Genomic DNA, 22,293 nt, shown 5'->3' on the forward strand with positions numbered 1-22,293 from the left:
GGGGGGGGGGTTTGTATTTAAATACATAGTCAGCAGGAATAAGACTAAAGACAAATGAGACTTTGTTGCACATGGAAGGTAGATCACTGGAAGATGGAATGGGGTCATGACTCCCTGATGCAGTAGGTGGTGGAAGAGCCCAGCGGGAGTCTTTGGTTTAGTTATTCTAACCGTATGATGGGTGTGGGGGTGTGTGTACTGGCTCGTGTGTGTACGCAAAAATGTGTACATACATGTCTGAGGTGCAGATATCTGAGAAGATGCTCTTGTGGTCCTCTTATTGAATTTCAAATTCCGAATGCATTTGTCTTCTGGACATCCGCATGGAAAACACCAAATATCAACAATAGACTTGACTATTGTTCTGATTTCTTGGCAGATGGTAGACAAAATCCAAAATCCACCTTCCTGCATAGGTTTGATTTCTTAATGAAGAAAAAAAAAATAGATTGAAAGGATCAGATTTCCATAAGAAAGCATTAAAAAGGAAAGTAGATCTTCTGCGTCAATGTAACTCCAACATTTCTCTTGATATCCTTTAGAAAAAGTCTAGTTAGAATTCATACTACATCTCAGCTTGATGGACAAACAGCTGCTGTCTAGCTTAGGGGCAAGTGCTGCCGGGACAGTGATATGTAGACTTGAGGGCTCATGCAGCTCGGACAGAGCTGCCATGACCCCAAGGTCAAGGGCAGAAAAAAGGGGGCAAAAAACAAAGTGGATTATGATAAAGTAATTTGTTCCATGTCAGAGTGAGTTGCAGGTCCAGGAAGAGAAGAAAGGGAACATACAAATTTGCACAGCAAAGAAGAGTCTGTGAATAGGAGCAGCCAATAGCCTTGAGGCCGTTTGGTTCTCTGTCAGGATTTCTGACTTGATGTCATGCAACGCTTGTCAGGAGCAACATCTGCTGAAAAGATGCTTGAGTGATGGTCAAAAATGTGCTGGCACAAATACTGACAGCATGCACACGGGTGGATACTCCATCCTAAATGGAGGAGAAATCATCTCTCTGGATCTCTTTGGTGCTAGCATGATACAGAAGACATGTCGATTATGGACACCACAGGTCATTCTCAGTTCAATTTGCTCCATAGTATATCACCAAAGAGTAGAAGAGTGGACTCCCAAAGGGTGCTGTAGAGTTCCCCAACTCTTCCCCTAATAACATGCAGATGGGCCTCTCTAATGCCTGTTTACATATCTGCGGCATAGTTCATGACTAAAGTAAGCAAAGCCCTAATTATTTTACCCGGCGACGGGACCAATAAAATCAACTTCCCCTTCTCGTTATGGGTGTTTAAGTGTATCCTTTGATGGCAGAGCTTTGTTTATTTTTGGAAGAGTTGCGTAGCCGAGAGGAAAGCAAATAGAAGTAATGACACAGAGATGCTGACAAATGGGGGCCCTGGTGATGGATTCATTTCCTCAATGATGCCTAGAAGGCTAGACTGCAAAGGTGGTTCAACATGAATGCACATTTACACAATTGCAAACTTGATTGGCAATATTCATATCATATTAGCCATTGCATGACTGTTGTGTATCATCACATACCGCTTGAATTATTGTTACACCAGCCTCGGTGTTCTGTTCATGCGACAGCAGATGTTTTCCTCTGTTTGGGAACGTAATGCTTAGTAATGTGTCTCTTTCTTTTTGTAGAATGCTGTGGAGAATAACTATCCCAGTCATACTGGCTGGGGTGCTCTGCATCACTGCAGAGACCAAAAAGCCTCGGCCCCAGGGATCCATCCCATCCCCATACAAGACCAAAGGGAACCTGTCATCAGAGCGTCACCATCGGCTATTGCAGCAAAAACCAGAGGTGCTATCCTCCAGCCGAGAAGCCTTGGTGGTGACGGAGCGCCGCTACCTTCGCAGGGACTGGTGCAAGACCCAACCCCTCCGTCAGACCATCAGCGAGGAGGGCTGCCGCAGCCGCACTGTGGTCAACCGTTTTTGCTATGGCCAGTGCAACTCCTTCTATATCCCCCGCCATATGGGCCCCAGCTCAGCTCAGGGCCAGAATCGAGGCCAAGCCTCAGGATCTGGAAGGAAAAACCACAACAAGGCCCAGGAGCCGTTCCAGTCCTGCTCCTTCTGCAGGCCACACCGCATCACACAGCTCACAGTGCAGCTAGACTGCCCAGACCTGCAGCCCCCTTTCAGACACCGTAAGGTGCAGAGGGTCAAACAGTGTCGCTGCATGTCTGTGGATGTGAGCGGCCATGGGAAACTGTGAAGGAGGACTTTTAAAATTGAAATGACATCTGAGAATTGTCAAAGGCAGATATTCGCAAACTTCGCCAAACAAAGACTGGCTTCAAGTTGAACTGCTCTGCATCATGTTTTACATATAATGGCTTGTCCCACAATAAAATGACATGAAACATGGAACACTATGGACTCCAGGAGAGACCATGCTGACAATGCATTGCCTTTTAGAAGCTAAACTGTTCCCTGTGACCCCATTAAAAAGTTTTTTGTAATACATGTTTTTCTGCAGGTGGATCTACAGTAATTACAGTCTGCCAACATTGTTTTTAAAACTGACTGTTTAGAAGTATTGTATCTGTTATCCTGTATCTTTTCCTTAACTTATATGATGTCCCAAATGATACACAAGTTGATGTCAAGGACATGATTTCAAGAAACATGAAGCGACACAGCAATGACCAGTGGCATCCACCTGCTTGGACATAAGCCTGGCTGTATACTGTACATTTGCCACAAATATACTAGCCAGTAGAAAAACATACTGCAGCATGTGTAATGAGGGTGCAATGCAATATATACAATATATATATATTTTATGTATTTGTGTAAGTATGTTTGTGAAAAATATATTAAATCTATTTCATACAAAATCACAGCGGTGTTTAGAGTACACGCAGTTCTGTACCACATGAGAGTTGGACAAGTGATACACAGAAAACAATCAGCAAAAACAGAATTACTATTAAAAATTAATGTAATTTCTTTTATTCAATAAATATATTTTTTCATGGTCAAGGGTATTCAATCAAAACATACTGTTGGTATTGCACATGAACATCACATCACATAATCCTATTGCTCAATTAGCAAATGGGATTTCACACACTCACATATAGTGGGAAAGGCAAAACTAACTGCATAGGATTTTGCTTCAAACACAGAGCAAGTCGACAATAAAACAATATTAGGTCTGTATTACAGCACATCATTTAAGGATGCATGGTCTTTTTGACTGAAAAAAACCCAAACATATTAAACCACCATAGAGGAAGTGCTCCATGTAAAACAAATGTAAAATTATCACAAGGTTCTGAAACACACTTGATGAAACTATTAAGAAAAGTAAACCTGTCATGTTCCGGCCTGTGTAAAACTGATTTTTCTTCTTTACATGTAACAATTAATTACAAATGATATGTCTTAAAAAATAAGCTCTGTACTACAGCACTCCTCTGACCACTCCACTGTGCGATAAGGCACTTTCTGTCTGGCAGGCAATCCCTACCTACCGCATACAAAGGTTATAAAATTCTAGGCTTTTCACAATTAAGGAAGATATAAAGAGGAAGTGTTCATGCCTTCCTAGTAAAGAAGGCCTGGGAATTGCACTAAAAAAGAAAATAGGCTACATATGGCTTATAAAATACAGAGAAAGCTTGGATATAGTGTTGCTACAAATTTCATTTTCTGGTAAATGACTCAACAACATTTAATCATCTCAGCTTAAGGACGTCTTTTAGTAGCAATATTTCATTTAATTATGCGAGTGCTATCAAAAGCTGGCTGAGAATGTAACATTACCATAATATCCACTTTGAACCAACTCATAATAAAAACAGTTCTAAATCAATTGAAAACAAATACTGGAAATAAGTAAATGTTTTAAAAATGACTGATGAGTCGTGTCAGATTGTACAAACAGTGCTTGTGCAACAGGCTTGATGATGATCATTTTCCATTCTCTGCTTCAGATCTTCTGACCCAGCTTTGCTTTCTGTGGAATAAAATAACAGGTCTGAGTTATTTACAGCTGGCAGTGCTGGCACTTATCTCAATATGTTGCTGCTGGAGCCAGGAGTGTTGTTTCTCCTACACCCTGACAAGTGTTTGTACGGAACAGAGTCTATTGGGTGAGGAGATAATGTGCACAAAGGGAAGAAAAAAGAAGATGGCAGGTAGCGCTGGAACTGAATTAACAAATAAAAGCACAGATGAGACCATAGAGTCAACTGTGATAAAAAAAAGTGCAAAGACGTACTATTCCAGTTGCATGTTTGGGTTTCACACTGTAGGAAGCCTTCTCCCTGGCCTGTTTGAAGCAGTCCTCAGCCATTTTGACCCTGAAAAAAAAAAAGATTAGTCATAACTATCAGTCATCCTGTGGAGACCGAGGAGCAAATAATTGGATGTACACACACTCACTCACTGCTGAAATTCACTCTTTTACCCTTAAAAATGAAAGACAGCACAAAAATCCCAGCCTGGACCGTCCAGACTATGGTCATGTGGTATTTGGACGCAGCGATCTCGGTTTGTCAAAGGGCCAATCCTCCTACTTTGAAGTGACTCACTCTAGTTTACTACTGCATGGAGCGAGCCAGCAGTGTCGGTACTCATTTGTGCTTTAAAAAGACAAATCATCAGCATGCTGGCAATGAGTGAGAACAGCAATTTACACTGACTGACATGCATTTTGCAGACATCCATTACATGGGTATTGTGTGTGCCAGCATGTCCAGCGCAGGTGAGGATTAATATCTATAGTTCCACTGGAGTCTCAAAGGAAAACCAGCAGACAGGGGTTGGGATGACTGCCTATGGCAAAGGGCAAAGAGTTAATGCTTTCAAATTTGTTTTTATTCTTTCCTACTGTATAAGCAAAGGCTGTTACATTTTGCTTTTCTTACAAATACATATCACAGTTCAATCTTCATTTGGCATAATGGACCAATTTGCTTTTTTGTTGACATATGCAACAGTATCTTTATATTCATCAAACCACTGGAAGCTAACTGGATGCTGCATGTGTTTTTTTCATTACTGGGGTGAAGACATAGATTTGGGTCATTTAACCTCTTTTCCCTTCATGAATTTAAATGAATCTGATAGGATCTTCAGTGAACACGAGATGTACTGCAGGTTATTAATGGTTTGGGAACTTGCGCTTGGGGAAAATTATAAAAGTAGGAACATTGGTGTTTCTGTAATGACATTTGTAAAGGTCAGAGAGTGGTGTACCCTTCCAAAAGACAAAGACAAAAAGAATGAAGAGACCCTGATAACTAAAAGCATTTGATTTCGGGACAATAGGTCCAAGGTCCTGTCAGAAGAAGGTATCTGCATCAGTACAATGTCACATTCTGAAACAGGAAACTTGTGTCCGCATCACATTCTCACCGTTCCTGTAACATCAGTTTATTCTGCTTCTTCCAGTGGTCTTTGAAATCAGTGGAAAACTCATGCCAAATGGAGAAGAAAGTGTTGGGAGAGACCTCTTTTTCTCCTGCCTTGGGTTTAACTGAGAAGGACACGCTCAACTCCAAGAAGCTGAGGACAGAGAACAAAAACATTACTTCAAGGCCAAACTATTACACCATGAGATTACAGAAACCTACACCAATTGTTGTGAAACCTGGCAGTGCTACGCAAATATGCGAAATATGAAAGTTAATCTTGGAATAATATGCTTTTTTAGAGATTTAGTGGTAGAGTAGCATAAAAAACACAAATCAATGATGACTCTGCAGTTCAGAGGACAACCGTCCAAAAAAAATGCCATTACTGACACAAAAACAGCACAGTCACTCTGACAGATTAACTCTAAACCCTTAAGTAGAACTCTTATCCATCTCATAGAGAGTGTTTAGCTTCGTCACTCCTGTCCCTGGTGTGCACAGACCTCTATGCATATTTGTGTATAGAAACAAGCACATACTGCATATGAGTGTAAGCATGAGTGAGGTGATACGAAAGAAAAAAAAGGTGCACAGCAACGGGACAAAGACAGATCCACCCAAAAAAAAAAAATCGTGCACATGGCAGGGGATGACACGTGTAAAAGTGTTAAATGTGGCGGCCATTTGCAGTGGATCAATACAGTGGACAGGTTGGGGTCTCTTTGTTTGGAGTGTGCTATAGGAACACATTCCAAGCCAGCAGTAACAGAAGCCTGGAGCCAAGGCTGTCTACTCTCGCTCCGCTTAGATAAACAACACAGACACCGCACAGGGGGCCTCCCGTCTACTGAAGGCCTGGCATGACGGCCTGCACCTTCCATGTAACCGAAGGAACCAGGAGTCCTAAATATTGACAAAGCAGCTTAGATTATATTTCTTTACTGCAGTGAGAATTTATCACTTCAAAACTTCAGGCCTGATCACTGCTGTGACACTTGAGAAAAGAGCAAATGTCACCCATGAAATGGAACAGAAGTAGCTGCATTTATATTGCAGGTGAAGACGCTTTAGGAAAATGTATAAGGGAAATGCTGATAAAGATCGAGAAAGTTCTTACATCTTCTGGGTCTCTTCCAGCTGCTTCTCCTGCGTTTCCAGTTCTGTTTTAGCTAAAGGAAAGTAAATGAAGGGACAAAAAGCAGTGTGTATTGGTAAATAAATGATTAAAACATTCCCTGCAGAAAACACATCTTTCACCCACAGTGTGACTTGTATATACGGGAGGATTCCACATGTCACCATTACTTAAACCAACAGTCATCTTCAAGGTCAGTGCTGTGCCACCAGGTTATTAAGTGTTGGATTGTCCACTGTTGCACAACTGACAAATGAGCAGTGCAGACTTCAGGACAAGTGCTTCTTTGTGCGGGGTTACTTCGAATGGAGACAGATGACTGTGTGTGTGTGTCTGTGTGTGTGTGTGTGTGTGTGTGTGTGTGTGCATGTTTGTGTGCCAGAGGCGTGAGAGTAAAAGAGAGACAGCGAGAGGGTAAGAAAACGGGGAGTTGGACACCATGGTACACATTAGGAGATATTTCCAGCAGGCCGCAACACTTATCTCAGTGGGCCATCAGGATCATTTTGACTGCGTTATAAATTATGATATAAGAGAAGGGCAGTGAAACGTGACAGCCTCAGTCAGGAGAATGCCGCAAGTTACCACTTATCAAATTTCAGATTTAGGAGCAGATTTTTCAGCCCATTTTCAAATATATATATATATTTATATAAAAAAAGCTCTGTTTTTTTGCAGGTCTTTATCTTCACTGTGCTGCTGGACAACTGACAAAAGGTTAGACAAAACATTTTCCCTCACAGCTTCTCTGTCCCCTGAAGGTCAATAATCTGTAGCTGCTTTTGCCTTAAACTGTCAAATGACCAGAGAAGAACTACGGCCTCCTCACGGCTTTCCAAGGCAGATATGACAGAAGCTGGGACAGGGAATCTTTCCTGGCACAAATCTTGGGAATATCTGGTTGCTATGTGTAGTTACGACCAGCGCCACATCTGAAGATCCCAGACAAACCCGCTGAGACCAGCACTGTGCTTTACCATTCCACAGTGCTAAATCACTCAGGAGCCCACAGTCGTGTCTCCCTCTCTGCTGACGGCTCATAAATAAATGATGACATATTGATAAATAATATGAATGGGGCTTGCTAAAAGCATCTTACTATCAGGATTGTGTTCCATCCTTCGAGTGAAGATAATTTAAGATCCTACTTACCACTTACTATAACCCTGAACAGGAAGATCCCGTCGTGATGTAAAAGCTATTTCTAGAAACACTGAATATCAATCAAGGGAGATAAACCCTGACACTCTTAGATAAACCTTCCCCTGACACTGAATGAGTCAGTGTGAATTCAACATGATTAACTGTTTTCTTATCTACTTATCTTATTGTGATTATATGAAGACAATGTGGTATTGGGGGGGTTGAGATGAATAAACTGATAAAAATTGTATTTACAACAAAATAAACAGTGAAATATTTCAGGATTATTTAAGGATTGTTATTGCAACAACATCATCATGTGGTTCAACATGATAAAGATCAACATGTCTATTTAATATGCGATTCTGCCAAATTGTGGCGCACATAAACATGAAAACGGTTAAAAGTCGGATGCTTAACCACATCGGCGTAGATGACGTGACGTCCTAGGCGGCAGAGTAGTAGTTGGTAGAAAAGGGAGGTGAGTTTGACAGCAGTCCTCCTAATCTCTATGTCCATCAGAAACAGATTATCACATGGCCAGTGCTCTCTTGCAAGTCACAGTGACTCCATCAAAGGCCTGCATGCATGAGAATTTGTGAAGCGAGCGGGGAAAATCGAGCTAGACCAAACAGCCGAGCTCCAACAAGTCCGCTCCCACTGTTATTCTGTGGTTAGTTTCATGGTCAGAAAATAAACAAAAGCGGTTTAAACTGTGGAGCCAGAAACAGTTTAACCCCAGGCTTTTTAGAAATTACAGAAATAACAAAAATAAGACATTTGGCTGTTGTTCTTTTTTCACCGCCGCAGTGGAGGAACCCCAAGAATCCCGTCTGGAGCCTTCTGAGTCACATGTCCATGTTACGGTGCTTACATTCTGCTCTCAGAGGGAAAAACCTCGTCATTTGCATCAAAGAGAGAGCTCCCATATTTCTCTCAAACACAGAGAGAAAGGAAAAGAGAGGGGGAGATGTGGAAATGGGAGACATGCTTTCATCTGCAGACTTCCTTTAAAATGGACAGTGAGCATTACCGCGGAAGAACATATGCTATATATTATACTCTCATTTGAATACAAAAGCAGTTGGTGAGAGGCCTGTGAGCTGGGTCCTTCAGAAAGATTGGACACAGTCAAGTGAATGTAGTCAGGGTCAAAGCCAATGCGACAGAAAGAACGGCATTTGGCTTGTTATGTAAAAACAAGCATAACAAACTATGTCTTACACCTTTGAAGTGGACCACAATATCCCAATATTGTTGTAGATGTCAGATTATGGAGATAAAAGCATGACTGTTTAACATCTGGTGGACATGACAGATAAACACAACTACATTTTCAGTGGATTTTGCCGTAACAATATCTAGAACAAAAATGTAGTACAAGCTGTTAGCCTCCTTTAGAATAGAAGATGTGTTTTCTGTCTTTGCTCTAATGTTGTGTACAGCAGACCATTAACCATGCTAGCAATGGTTGGTAGCAAAAGGATGGCAATGACGGTCTCTTGGTCCACCACTTTGCTCTAGAGTGAAATATCTCAGCAACTGTTGGATGGAACTGTTGATGAAATTTGGTGCAGACATCCCCGGTGCCCAGAGGACGAATCCTATTGAATTTGGTGCACCCCTGATTTCTTCATTGAACGTCTTCAGCAGGTCAAAGTTTTCATTTATCCAGTGAAACCTCTCAACATCTTCTTGATGACTGGCACAAACCTTTTCATCTAGCACCACCATGAGGTTGACATTTGTGGTTTTAAGTGAAATGTCTTAACATGTATTGGATGGATTGCCATAAAATTTTATGGAAATATTCCCCTCAGGATAAATTGTGATAACTTTGAAGATCCTTTTTGCTGACTTTTCATCTAGTGCCATCGTCCAGTTTATGACCAAACACCTGCAAAACTAATGACATTCCCATCATCCTCAGCTGTACTTTGTGTTTAGTGCTACTGCTAAACTACACACTAAACTAAGATGGTGAACGTGGTGAACATTAACATGCATGTCATTGTGAGCATGTTAGCGTGTGCTGAAATACACATTCAGCTCAAAGCACTGGTATGCCTACAGCCTCACAGGGCCGCTAGCGTGGCTGTATGCTCTTGGTCTTGTTGGAATAAAGTGCAGTGGAAGCCAGGTTGCTCCTCATTAACAATAAATTCATCATCATCATTTTAATAGCCCTTTTAGTAAACATCATACTGCGAAGGGTTTGATTCGATTTGATTTCCTAATAGGAGTGCATTAGGCCGAGCAGGAAACAGGGTGCTTCTTATCTCTCTGTTATTCCTCTGACAGAAGAAAAAGAACAAACCTCGTTATTTGACGGGCAAAGGAGACTAATGTTGTAAAAACACAGGAGCCAAGGAAAAAATTTAAACAGCAGAAATACAGGCAAATATATGACAAACAAATGTCAAAAGTACAAAGTGAAAGGGGTCAGGTGCTGAACAAGTCAGTTTTGTTCCAGCCTCTCTGGCATCCAGCTCTCTTCCCTGCAGTCAATTTGCTAGGCTTCATGAAAAGTTCACGTTCGGCCATCCTGGATCTTCCTTTGAGGGAGAGCAAGATGTACTCTTTTATAAGGTAGAGATCGAGATAAACGAGCCAGCTACCAAGTGCAGTCATAATCCGTCAAAGCAGATAGGCAAACTTGAAACAATGGCCGTGAGTTATTCAATACACACTGGAATAAACACACGTCCCTATGGAAACAACACTGACTGAACCCTTGTGTGCGTATATCACCCAGAAAACAGCATGAAACAGATTTGGAAGTGTGTCTGCAGACATAGAAGACCTACATCATTCTGATTGATGAGCTACTTCACATGCTCTCACACCACAGAGGAATTTTCAGCTTAGGTATACCAAGGGTATACAGGCACAGGGTGCCTTTTTTAACCTCTTGCATGATGGCAACACAGATGAGCAAACCATATGTTCACACAGACTGACCATCACCTGTTTCATCATATTTAAAAGGATAAAGCCGTTGATACTCTTAATTTTTTTGTTATTATAGAATCTGATGAAAAGTCCAAGACTAATAATGCATTAGTCTGATTATCAATACTTTCCTATTCTATTGAACATATAAATCTTGCAAACATATACTTTCAATAGACAAGAGGTTATAATATGGCCTGTGCCGGGGCTAGCTGGTGAGCGTGCTAACTTCAGTTGAAGAAAAGATGTGATAGAGACACGAGTTAACATTGTGGCAAAGCAACACTGTGGTTCGCTGATGTGTTTTCATTAGTTCTGGAGCTCATGGCTGAGAGCAATAAGATATATCAAGCTTAGGCTAAGCCAAATTCATTGTTGCATGGGATTTCCATGGGATTTGTTGACAAGATGAAAAGAATATCACTCGTTGATCAGACTGTTGAAAGTCTTATTAATCATCTGTTCCAGCTGATTTGCAAAAGAGACTCACCTTGGCTAAGAAATGTGTACATCTTGTCCTTAAAAGGTTGCAGGTTCTCTTCAGAGGACAATTTGCAAACTTTCCCCATCTCAGTGGAGCATGCTGAAATAACAAGAGATGATCATGATGAGAAATGATCAGAGCGATAGAGCAATATTGTGTTGTAATTACAAACTCTACAGTACACTTCACCCTGGTTGAGCTCACTGTGATAAATCTCTGCTGAATTTCTGCTGAATATGTGTCGGCAAAGACATAATGACCCTTAATGACTAACAAGGCACCCGCAGGAACCAGGAAGGCCTGCGCTCTGATCCCGAGAGAAACTTATCGTCACGCTCTATCTGCAAACATAACGGATACACAAACTCAGCTCAAGGCCTTAGAGGTGGAGAGGCCGAGAGACGCTTAAGGGAACGGGAAGGTCGGGACTAGGCAAATGGTAATTCATAGACCATATGGTGCCTCAACCTAAAAGTTACACAGTGAGCTCTCTCCACTGAGCTGCTTGCTGATGTCCTTCAGGCCAGCCAAGGCCATTTCTGCGCCGCCTACTTATCAGAACCTCCCTCTGGGAACTGTCATCGAAGCCCATGTCTGTTAGAGCGCTCAGCTGGCTCTGCTAGGTAATGAAGAGGTCTGCAGGTACAGCATGTGATGATGTATTTATGCACGGACAGCATGTGCCACCGTCACTGGGGTCGAAGCAGACGCAAGTCTATTTCCCCAGCGAGCAACTCCATCTTTATGAATTGCAAATAATGAACAGCCTAAAGAACCATTATGGCAGAGGAAAAACAATATTTGGCAACACGGATCAGGCACCTGATTGGTTTAGCAGCAAAGATACATAAAACATGATAAAGAACAGACCGGGTTTGGGGAATTGTCGATCGAGCTGCAAGCGCACATACATACTTACACAAGTGCACATATATGTTTGCACAAAAACACACAGTCATTTTTTACCACCTGTTGGCACTTCAATCCTTGGAAAGTGTTCTGAGTGCCGAGTGACTTGAGACGGAGTAATGAAAGAGAGTATTTCCCAGTTGCCTCATTCATTAGGACTCTTTTTCATCCAACCAACCTGTTTGGCTTGTCAAGCATAATTCACTTTCCACACTTCCATCCTGAGGTCTTGATATGCAGTAACACAGCACATTCTTTCTTGTGCCTCATTTATATTTTTACAAATTTTAGATAATTAATATGTTATATGTGAAATACCAAATGCAATGTATTAAGTCCCTACATGCGATAATACTGTCACCATGTGATTCATTTTATAGTGTTTTGACTTCAGTGCGAGATTACATAAATGTAATCATAGCTAAATGGAAATTCTGTCTCCAAACTCTTTGGCTTGTGAAACCCACTAAAAATCTTTTTTTTTTTTCCCCCAAAGTTGATGGTTAGTGGCGATGATAAAAAGTTTTAGTGAATAATAACAATAATTTATTCATGACATAAACGCTGGTTAGTAGGAAGGGCATCATGGAAAGTTATGTAATTCATGCACCACATGTATTGGGAACTGATTAAACAACTGATTGATGAATGAATGAAGGAAAAAATTTATGAATTAAAGAGTCAAAGAGTCAGCCATTAACTACATCAGTTCATCCATGACTCATACTTAGGACACCTAGGGCAAAGTGATGACGCACAACATGCAAAAGAGAGATGCAGGGATATTCTGAAATTCTCATTGTTGTGTGTTGTACATTTGTGGCTTGCAGGGTCAGTGAGGTGATTCAGAGCTCGAGGAGAGCCTCTTCCAGTTCAGTGAATAGCTGATGAACCTTTAACAGTGTGCGCAGGTAGTGGAAGTTCCCTGACCTTGCCCCGATATATTTTGATCTCTATTTCATGAGGACAGTAAAGGCACGCCAGGTCCAACAGGAGTCTACATCTGACAAGTCACATCTGCTTCTGGTTAGCTCGTCTGTACGACAAACAGATGCTATCTCTCTGTTGACCCGCCTCTACGATCCACACATGACCATAGCTGGTCAGGTTTGGGAAATTATTTTCCATTGTACTAGGAGATATGTGCATGGATTAATACATAATTTATTACTCCATAAACTGCCATGTGATGGTATTTTAAACACGATATGACACTGCCATAATTTGCTGGTTATGGCGTGGCCAATTTAGTACCTAATATGCTTGTTGTAAATATGCTGTTTAAAGGTTTTGGATGTGCTCAAACAGAAGGAAAGCTGTGGAATGTAAGTTGACGACCATACCATTGAGGTCTTTCCTCAGTTTGCGCAAATCTCTTTGAAAGTCCTCAAACTTCATCTGGGAGGCCTGGAAAAGGTCCTGGGGCTCGGGCAGAGGGTAGACACACGTTTCTCTGCCAGCATCCTGGTAAAACACAACATACATTCATGCACAAAAAAAAACAAAAAAAACACACACCAACGTCAAAGACAATCTTACTCAAATGGGAGAGGGCCTCTCTAGTATATACTGTACACACCAGGCCAGATTGAAATAAATGTCTCCAGAGACCTACATGCACTTATTAGCAGTCCAAACATCCCAGAGAAGATATGGCTGAAACTACAGCAGATAACGACCATTAAGCTTGGTGCAGAAAGTACACTGCAATTCTCTCCATCAGAGTTACTACAAGGCCATTATGAGTGCTAGAGTCATGTCATGCAGGTTGATTTTGGCAGGCAGCACTCTACTGAGTTCATCTCATCTGGAGAACCTAATTATTTACACTAGTGCTCCTTTGGATGCTGTGCCAATGAACAGGCTGCAGGTTTGAATGAAGCCAGACCAAAGCAGAGCAAGAGAAGGAGATGAAGAGTGAAAGACAGAAAGAGAATTATAAGAGAGAGCCAGAGAAGGAGAGAGATTTGTTTCTGCCGTAAACGAGGAAAGGGAAAATAAATAATTTGATAAAGGATAAGCCATGGTATCCTCTGGCAAGAGAGGAGATGAAAAGAGAGCTCTGGAAGGATTTCTAAGCAAATCAGACTAAAACAGAAAAGTGATTCAAATAAACAGGAACCAAAACATACCTCATCAAAGTGCCTTAGATAGTAAGCAACAATGTAGGACAAAAGACTCTTGGAGTTATCCTGAAAGAAAGAAAAAGATCCAAATAAATAAACCAAAACCCCTTTATTTATTAATTTAATCATTTTGGAGCAGGACGTTTTAATTTGTGTGGGGCAAACAAGAATAAGGACAGCGGTCTTAGAAGTTGGGGATAAATCATGACATTGGTGGAGCAATACAACAAAACACAACTGTGCTGGGCTGGCTGTCATAACTCAGAGTTGGTGGAAAGTTTGATGTTCTTTATGGATACCTTACTCGGTTCACCACCACAAAAACACAAACCACTCTGTCCTTATATGGCTGTGCCAAGGGTACACTGAGCCCGTTGCGATATTGAACAAGAACAGTAAACAGAATGGCCTCTCCACTAAATCTGAACAGCTATGGTCTTCATGTTTGGCAGCAATGACGGTCCCTTTTAGCTCCTGGACTCACCACCTATTTTCTAGTGTAATGCTTTACTGCAGAATAAAGCTGTGTGGGTGCACAAAAATTACATGAGTTTATCTCTTTATTTTACTCATTTTACACATATATACACTTCCCGTTTGTTTGAGAATAACACTTCATTTAGAGTCTGTTCCTGTAGTGTGAGTGATGTTTGCTTTTACTCCTGGAACACGCAGACTCACACTGCTCTTAACGTCCTTCAGTTTTGGCAGGATGTCCAAGGAGAAGCCGTCGGCCTGCCCTCGAGACCGATTGCCTCCGTTCATGAAGTTGCCGAAAGCCAGCACCAGGCCAAGCACCTGCAATACACACTGACCACTCTGGAGAGACTGGTGCACACACAAATACATGCACAAACAGATGAGATGAAGACATGAAAGTTAAACTGAGTGACAGTAAAGAAAATTAAACGAGAGAGGTCAGTGGCTCACCTTGCATACTCTCTGAAGGATTTCTACTTTGCGGAGGACTGAGGTGATACATTCATGGAAAGTTGACTGAAACAGGATGCAGAACACCCGTTCGGAGAAGTTGGGGATTTGGGATAGCTGGAATAGAAACCTGATGGAGGGACAGGATCAGTCACTATAACACATCTGTTTAATGACTTGTAATGAATTTGGTTCAGAAGGTACACTTGGCTCTTACTGTTCAGGCTTGTCCAGTGGCTTGGCATCCTCCTTGTCTTTGGATGATTTAATATGTTTCTTAATGCTATCCATCTCATCATCTTGAGCTCTCTGTAAGATGAAAACGCAAATTCATTCTAGCAGGAAATAGGTAGGTAATAGTTATGTGAAACCCACGTACTTAATAAAAATGCATGCAATGCCATGTTATTCATTTATTTATTTTACTTAAATCAAGGTTTTGTAATTTTAAGACCAAAATTGATCCAAGCATTGGTATTATAGAAAGTTTGTAAATTTATATACTGTATACTGGGTGCTATTAAATAAATACTTAGATAGTCTAGATAAAACTTATTTTTTGCTAGTGAAGATCATGTGATACGATCGACAGCTCCAGAACACTTACTAAATGGACCTTGAGGTAATGTTGTTTTTTCAATTGCGGTTTTCAAGGTCAAGAATGAAGCTTGAACTTTTTCTTTCAAGCCAACATGGATGAGAAGTCTAGAAGTCTAGAACATCTACGATTCCACGAAAACTGGCAAACTCCATCTGCTGATGAAGATCATGCGATGTGATCAAAAGCTCCAGAGCCCCTAATGAGGTGGGTTTGTTTTTCTTTTATTTCTTTGTTGACAAACGTTAGCTCAAGTGTAAAAGAATTCTCAAATTGTGCCGTTTTGTACATAAACTGGTACCGTATGCCAGCCTATACAATATAAGTTTCATGAATGCTAAAGAGCTGCTTTCAGTCAGACTACATTCCTGACTATTACCCTGCTGTCAGGCTCTGGACCACAGTTTTATACAAGGTGGTTTAAAAAAGCAGGCCAGAAATGCCCCTTCGTTTCACAAGAGGCAAAAACAATAGATGTTAATGTGTCTCACGCAGACGGGCAAAACAATAAAACCATCCCCAGGAAGAGAATGTAAACTCTCTCCCAGTCCCTCCAGAGCCCATAGACCCCCTAAGTCTGAGTCTCAGCAGGCTGGTCTCTCCCTCTGTTTCTCTCCATCTTTCTCTCTGGGGTTTAGCCTCAGCATGGATCCTTGGAAAACATCAAACACCAGCATCAAACGGACTGAGGGCCCGATTAGTATTCTACACACCGCCGCCTTCTGTCGACGAGGGCAAGCTCTCCTTCGCCTTCTCTCGAGATGTTTTCAAGTGTAAATATATTTAACACAAAGCAGATCCTTTTCAAAGGGCAGCAGCAGAGCCCAGCAGTGTTTGGTGTAATTGGGGACAAGTAGGCATTAGCGTGTGATCTTTGAATTGCTAGGGCATGTTGCAGCGGTTGTTAGCATGAGAAATACAGTCCCATGTGGAATATCAAATGCAAAGGAAAGTAGGATGATATTTGTGATGCCAGAACTCCAGAAGTAGCCAAGTGGTATTCATTAGCCAGGTTTCTAGCACAGGGCTAAACAGAGCCAGCCGGGGCTTAATCATTATTTATGTCACTCATTTTTCAATGAAATGTCATTTATGAGACTCTTTGTACACTGACCTGCCAAACAATAGCCCCTAAATGACAAATTGCATCATGTAATAAACATATAAATATATATTTAGACTTAAAAAAAAAAAAAAAAAAATTGTATGAGGTGATCATTTGTTGTGTTAAAATTCGTAGGAGGGACTATGACTCTAACTGACCTCCATGACATTTAGATACTTTCAGCTGAAAGGAGTCTGAACTTCAACTTCAGACAACTATAGTCTGGGCCCAGATTATGGCTTGTGATATTAGAGGGGAGGGAGTGGTGTCCCACTATCACTGTGACCCCTTTAATGGCAGTGGCTTATTGTTCAAAGAACAGGAGTGGCTGTAATCCGCAGCTCATAGACTGAGCGACTCTGTCCCCGCCTGTGTGTGTGTTTCTGTCTCCGTGTACATATACAGTACGGTTTGTGCACATTTGTATGGGTCAACATGTTTGTTTGTGAGCATGTTTGTGTGTGTGAGAAGAAAGAAAATGAGAGAGAGCAGTGTGTGATCTAGCTCCTAGCACAGTGAGTGAGGGTGTAACCATTAGAAGCCCCTCGCATTCCTCAAGACAGGCTGACTGTGCTGCCAACTGTGGTTTAGGGGGCTGGAGACCCACAGACAGGATGGAGTCTCGCAATACAAAAGAGAAACAATTTGGCTCCTCAACCCAATAACATAGCCTTAGGCCATAAGAGGGAGAAGGAGAGAGGGGGAGAGGGAGAGGGCTTGAAGTCTTGGGGTGAGTGGAGAGGTTAGAAGACTTTTGATCCTCAGTTATGACACATTGGTTCATAACTACAGCTTGTCTCAAGCCTCAGTCTCATTCCCATGATCAACATTATTAATATGCCTCTGGCAGCCAAAGGTCCAGGCCTCTCCTGTGTAGTTGTGCCAAAAAGCAATTCACAGGAATTTCACAGCATCTTAAAACTGTATCACAGTTGAAATGTGGAAAACATGCCCGTTTTCATGTTTCCTTCTTTACTGACCTGACTTCGAACGGGTCCTGAACCGTTTCCACTGGGCGGGGGAGGTTTTCTATCAGTGAAAGTTGATGAATATGTATTTACTATATACAGGGAGCCCTTCATAGCCAAAATGGAGACATATTGGAAAATAGTGATGACAGCTCTGTAATTCTTTCTATGCTAATATTATACGACACAATGTGGTGATTTCACTTGGCAAAGCTCAGTGTAGTATCTCTTTCTCTTTTTTAAAACAGACCAGCCCTTTCAAGAGAAGCTCTGTGACACAAACACTGGTGTTTCTCAACTACCATTTCCTTTGCACAGGGGAATTATGAAAATGGAATCAATCACATCCAGTGTGAAAAAAAAGAAGATGTTTACTATGGAAAAGTGTTGGTCCCCTCCCAGCTCCAGCAGACAGACCTATACAGGACTGACTCTGCTGTCAAACAGCACACATACCCGTCCGGTTTGTGGCTCGCCTGTTTGTTTTGGTATCTAATGCACACTTCCTTTAGTTCACCCTTTCAAGTGGAACATGGAATAAGACCTCCAGATAGAGAAACGTGTTCACAGAGAAGTGGCATCTCTGACTGACTTGCTTTAAATGAGATATTCTAATTTAATTAAAAAGTGGATTTTCCCCCACCTAGACTGTATACAAAAGTTCAGCTTTTGATAATCTTGGAAAGGTAGCTTGTGATGGATAGCAGTTGGTGTTTTGTGGTTTACCCTCAGTCAAGCGCCAAATAAAACAACACTAAACAGCTGATGAATGATTTTCTGCCATTTTGTTGATAACACAGCTTGTTGAGTCTTCTTAAGTTTCATTCTTTAATAAAATGATTGCCTGTTATTCATATATGGCATGAAATGTGTAACCATAAATCATTCTATTTCTCACAAGCAAACTGTTCCAAAATAATACTTTTACAGCAAACCACAGAGGAAAAGAAAGAAGAAAAATCTACGGTTTTCCAAGACTGAATGCAGCAGTCAAGATCAGCCTGAGCTGTCAGTGGTGTTACTTTGTACTGGGCTTGTTGCTCAACACTGTGTATTTATATGATTCAGCATTGGCAGGAAAGTCCAGAAATGAATTTAGTTTGGGATATTGTCTTTTCACTGGTCTATTGACTTTACTGAAACCACTGTCCACATGAGACTTCATCATCCCCCCTTCAAAGTCAAAAATTTGCAAGATTTAAAAAATGTTTATTACTGTTGTAACCATAAAGACATAGCTCCAATTCCAAGTAGTGCTAAAGCATGTTGTTCTACTCACATTTTCATAAAGGGCATGCAGTGTCTCCAGATCAACCACGGTGTTGTCCATATTTAGGACGGCTGTGGATGGAAGGAGAGGATGACATGGTTAATGTTAATGTTAACGCTAAAGCATGTCATGACATTTCTCGGTTACCTTTAACACCGTTAACAAGTCAGAAATCAAACCAGCACAGACAGGGCTTCACTCTCACAACCTCTAGATTACAACATTTTACGTTGGCTGTAAAAACAATCACAAACAGTGACAGAAGACCTTTTCAAGTGTGAGTGTTTTTTGCTAAGGCTGAAAGCGGCATGAAACAAGGGCAGAAATTCTCCCTCCATGGCCCACATGAAGCATCATGAGCCGTTTGCTGCGAGTTACGTACTCATCAGCTCTCATCACGATCGCATGTAAGGGGCTGCAAACTAAAACATAAATAGGGAGGTCTTAGAAATCTGTCAAAGGTACAAAGATCTGTGTTTGAACTCCTGTGTTTGAATTCCTGGTGTCGCCTTTTTGTCTCGGCGCGAGGACCTGGCGCCCGCGAGCATTAATCCTTTGAAAGTAAATGTTTAAAGACAAACAGAGCCCGGGGGTCTGCGGTGTTGAGGCTGAGGTGTTGCTGTACGCAGTCACCCAGTGAAGCACTCGACACCTATATATGTATTTCACTCTGCTGTGGGTGTCCAAATTACTCACATTGTTTTGATCTGCTGATTTGCTGTTGAGATACACTCGTGCACAATGTTCACTTTGCATCACATCTTATGCCTTGACACTGAATATGATTGGACTTCATATAAGCTTTTCACCAACACAAGAAACAAGAATATGAAAGATCAAGAGAAAAACTAAATTAGAAAAAGGGGAAAAAGCCTGAAGTGGCTGTTGTACAGATCCAGTCACTTCCGTGTCATGTTTTTAGCTTTGATATTGCTTTCTCTCTGTATGTATTCCTGTAACCTTTTTAATCTCTTCACTTTCGAGCCACAAGGCAAATCCACTCCTACTTTCCCAGTTCTTTGCTGTCACTCTCTAAACTCTTCACACTGTCTCCTCTTCCAAAGCCACCACAGAAATAACTTCCTTTCCCTCCGACTCTCCCTTTTTCTGTTTCTCGCACTCTTCTCTTGTAACCATTTGGTTTTCATTACTATCTGAACCAGAGTCTGGCTGGCTGGTTTGATTGGAGACGGGTTTTAAAAGACACTGGAGAAAGCCGTATCATCACTCTGACACAGACCTCTTATGACCATAAGCCAGACCCATCTGCCTGGGTCTACCCCGACTATACCACATTCAACCCCAGCATGGCGCCAGCAACCACCATCTAATACTGTGACTGGCGCTCCAAACCCTCACAGGAAGCAGACACCGCACGGAAGTGTCCTATGAAACATGCAGAGTGTCGGCCAAGTCTTGAGAACAAACAACAACAGCTGTGAGGAACAGAAAAATGTGTTGACTTCTCACTGAGCAATCGCGCTGTCATAGAACAGACACAATCTGAATCAGTGATTCAGAAGTTGTTTTTCAAGTCAGAGATATATCCAAGGGATGAGGGCTTTACTAGTCGACTTCTTCATCATGGAATCAAGAGGAAATATAATGATTCACAATAATTATAACGTTCTGATGAATGAATCTTCTTGAGTAAACAAATTGTACTTGGATTCTTTAATCATCGTAAACCTCTGATGGCACAAGGGAACATGAGATCTTTTTAGGAAATGGAAAACACTAGCATTGCTAATATGTCTTTTGAGTTTTCTTCATTATGTGAAACAATGAATTTTCTATGGCTATAATCATTTGCCTAATATATGTCTAAAAATCCTTAAATTAAAATCCATGACAAAGTAAATAAAAAACACTTTCTAGGGTTATTTTGCTTGTGCAGGGCAGTTGGAATCCTACTGCTCTGAGGAACAACTAGCACATATACTGAGAGATATCTTTTCTCTGATCTGGCTCTCCATGATATACTGAAGTTTCCAATCAGGGCTAATTATGTACTATGGCTAAAACTGTCCTAACATAGGAGATGAATGACAGTGCTGATGAGAGTGGCCCTCGCTTGGCCTCCCACTCTGACCTGAGATGGATGCGACCAAAGACTGAAACATAGAACAGTTAAAATTCAGTCCACAAGATGCTTTGAAGATACTTCTAATGAAATATCAGCACACAGTCACTGTTTATTGCTGTGCAAGTGTACAATATGTACCAGCCATGGTTTCTGTGGTGCACATTTATTTTGATGTAACCTACCCAACTTCCATACGCATTGAGATAACAGATTTGAAGCCGTAATAAAGGCTCTGCCGTAGGAGGGTTGAACAGGATGGAAGAAAGAGGAAGAGTGTTTAGACACATGGATGAGCGAAGACTGGCGAGCAATCAGAGAGTAACTAAAACAGGAAGACAGTCTGTTCCCATCAACATCTCCTGAATGACTTCATTTTAACAAAGCCGTTTAGACAAGATGGTGACAACTCATCAGTGAAAGACAGAGAGCAACTGAGAAACATGATGTGAATGTTAGATGGGGAGAGATTATGCAAAATGAGAGCAAAGAAAAACAGGCGCGAAGAAAGTAACAAAGGAAACCCATTTCATGTGCCTCGCAACATTATGACTTGTGATAAAGCTAACTACTAAAGAGAGGCTTAACCTTTGGCAATGACCTCAGCCAGTATTCAATATTATTGTATTTTATGTCAGACAGGGTCAAAAAATCTCAACACTGTGGCTTACATTCTGTGTACAGAATATGTTTCACAAAATGTTGTGCTTTCAGAGTTGGGTTTGATGTCAGTGATCAGCGTGTTTATGAGCATGAACGGGTGCACCAAATTTCGGGGCAATCCATCCAATAGCATCTGTCAACCTCATGGTGGCCCAAGTCACAAAGTCAATAGATCAGCAAAGTGATTATAATTCATCCTCTGGGTACCGTGAAAATCTTTATGAAATTTCATTATTATTTGTCCAATAGTAGTTGAGAAATTGCTGTCTGGACGTAAGAGGTAGACAGACAAACTGCCACCCCCCTTGATGAAACGAGTTTATGTGACAAAGCAGATTTTTTTTCATGTGAAATACAGGTACATTGAATATCAGAGCAGTATTATCATTTGTATGTTTTAGAAACTATTCGAAAATATATAATCTATTATATCTATTTAACGTTTCCCCACATTGACTATGACAGTAGTCATGCTTTCGAAATCAGCAGGGCAGAACAGCTACACTTTCTACAGAGAGAAGACACATCCTA

The 22,293-nt window shown here is 41.3% G+C and overlaps 2 protein-coding genes across 2 annotated transcripts in view; one reads left to right on the forward strand and one right to left on the reverse strand.

Moving 5' to 3' along the window:
- The window catches only part of grem2a (gremlin 2, DAN family BMP antagonist a), a 6,960-nt gene extending 4,087 nt beyond the window's left edge, over positions 1-2,873 (forward strand). Inside the window, exon 2 of the mRNA XM_023418050.2 lies at positions 1,666-2,873. Coding sequence (XP_023273818.1) covers positions 1,667-2,245 — 579 coding nt within the window. The 5' untranslated portion in view covers position 1,666 and the 3' untranslated portion in view covers positions 2,246-2,873. The remainder of the gene's footprint in view (positions 1-1,665) is intronic.
- An 89-nt stretch (positions 2,874-2,962) lies between these two features.
- Positions 2,963-22,293, reverse strand: part of fmn2a (formin 2a) — a 36,128-nt gene continuing 16,797 nt past the window's right edge. Inside the window, exons 7-17 of the mRNA XM_023418123.2 lie at positions 19,026-19,087; positions 15,293-15,384; positions 15,076-15,205; positions 14,827-14,973; positions 14,152-14,211; positions 13,363-13,483; positions 11,117-11,209; positions 6,514-6,565; positions 5,398-5,547; positions 4,259-4,340; positions 2,963-3,994 (exon numbers count right to left, since the gene is read on the reverse strand). Of these exons, the coding sequence (XP_023273891.1) occupies positions 3,968-3,994; positions 4,259-4,340; positions 5,398-5,547; positions 6,514-6,565; positions 11,117-11,209; positions 13,363-13,483; positions 14,152-14,211; positions 14,827-14,973; positions 15,076-15,205; positions 15,293-15,384; positions 19,026-19,087 (1,016 nt within the window). The 3' untranslated portion in view covers positions 2,963-3,967. The remainder of the gene's footprint in view (positions 3,995-4,258; positions 4,341-5,397; positions 5,548-6,513; positions 6,566-11,116; positions 11,210-13,362; positions 13,484-14,151; positions 14,212-14,826; positions 14,974-15,075; positions 15,206-15,292; positions 15,385-19,025; positions 19,088-22,293) is intronic.

Source organism: Seriola lalandi, unplaced genomic scaffold (genome assembly GCF_002814215.2).
Source record: "Seriola lalandi dorsalis isolate HSWRI2012SDOR001 ecotype SW California unplaced genomic scaffold, Sedor1 jcf7180002054580, whole genome shotgun sequence".
In the NCBI taxonomy this organism is placed as follows: Eukaryota; Metazoa; Chordata; class Actinopteri; order Carangiformes; family Carangidae; genus Seriola; species Seriola lalandi.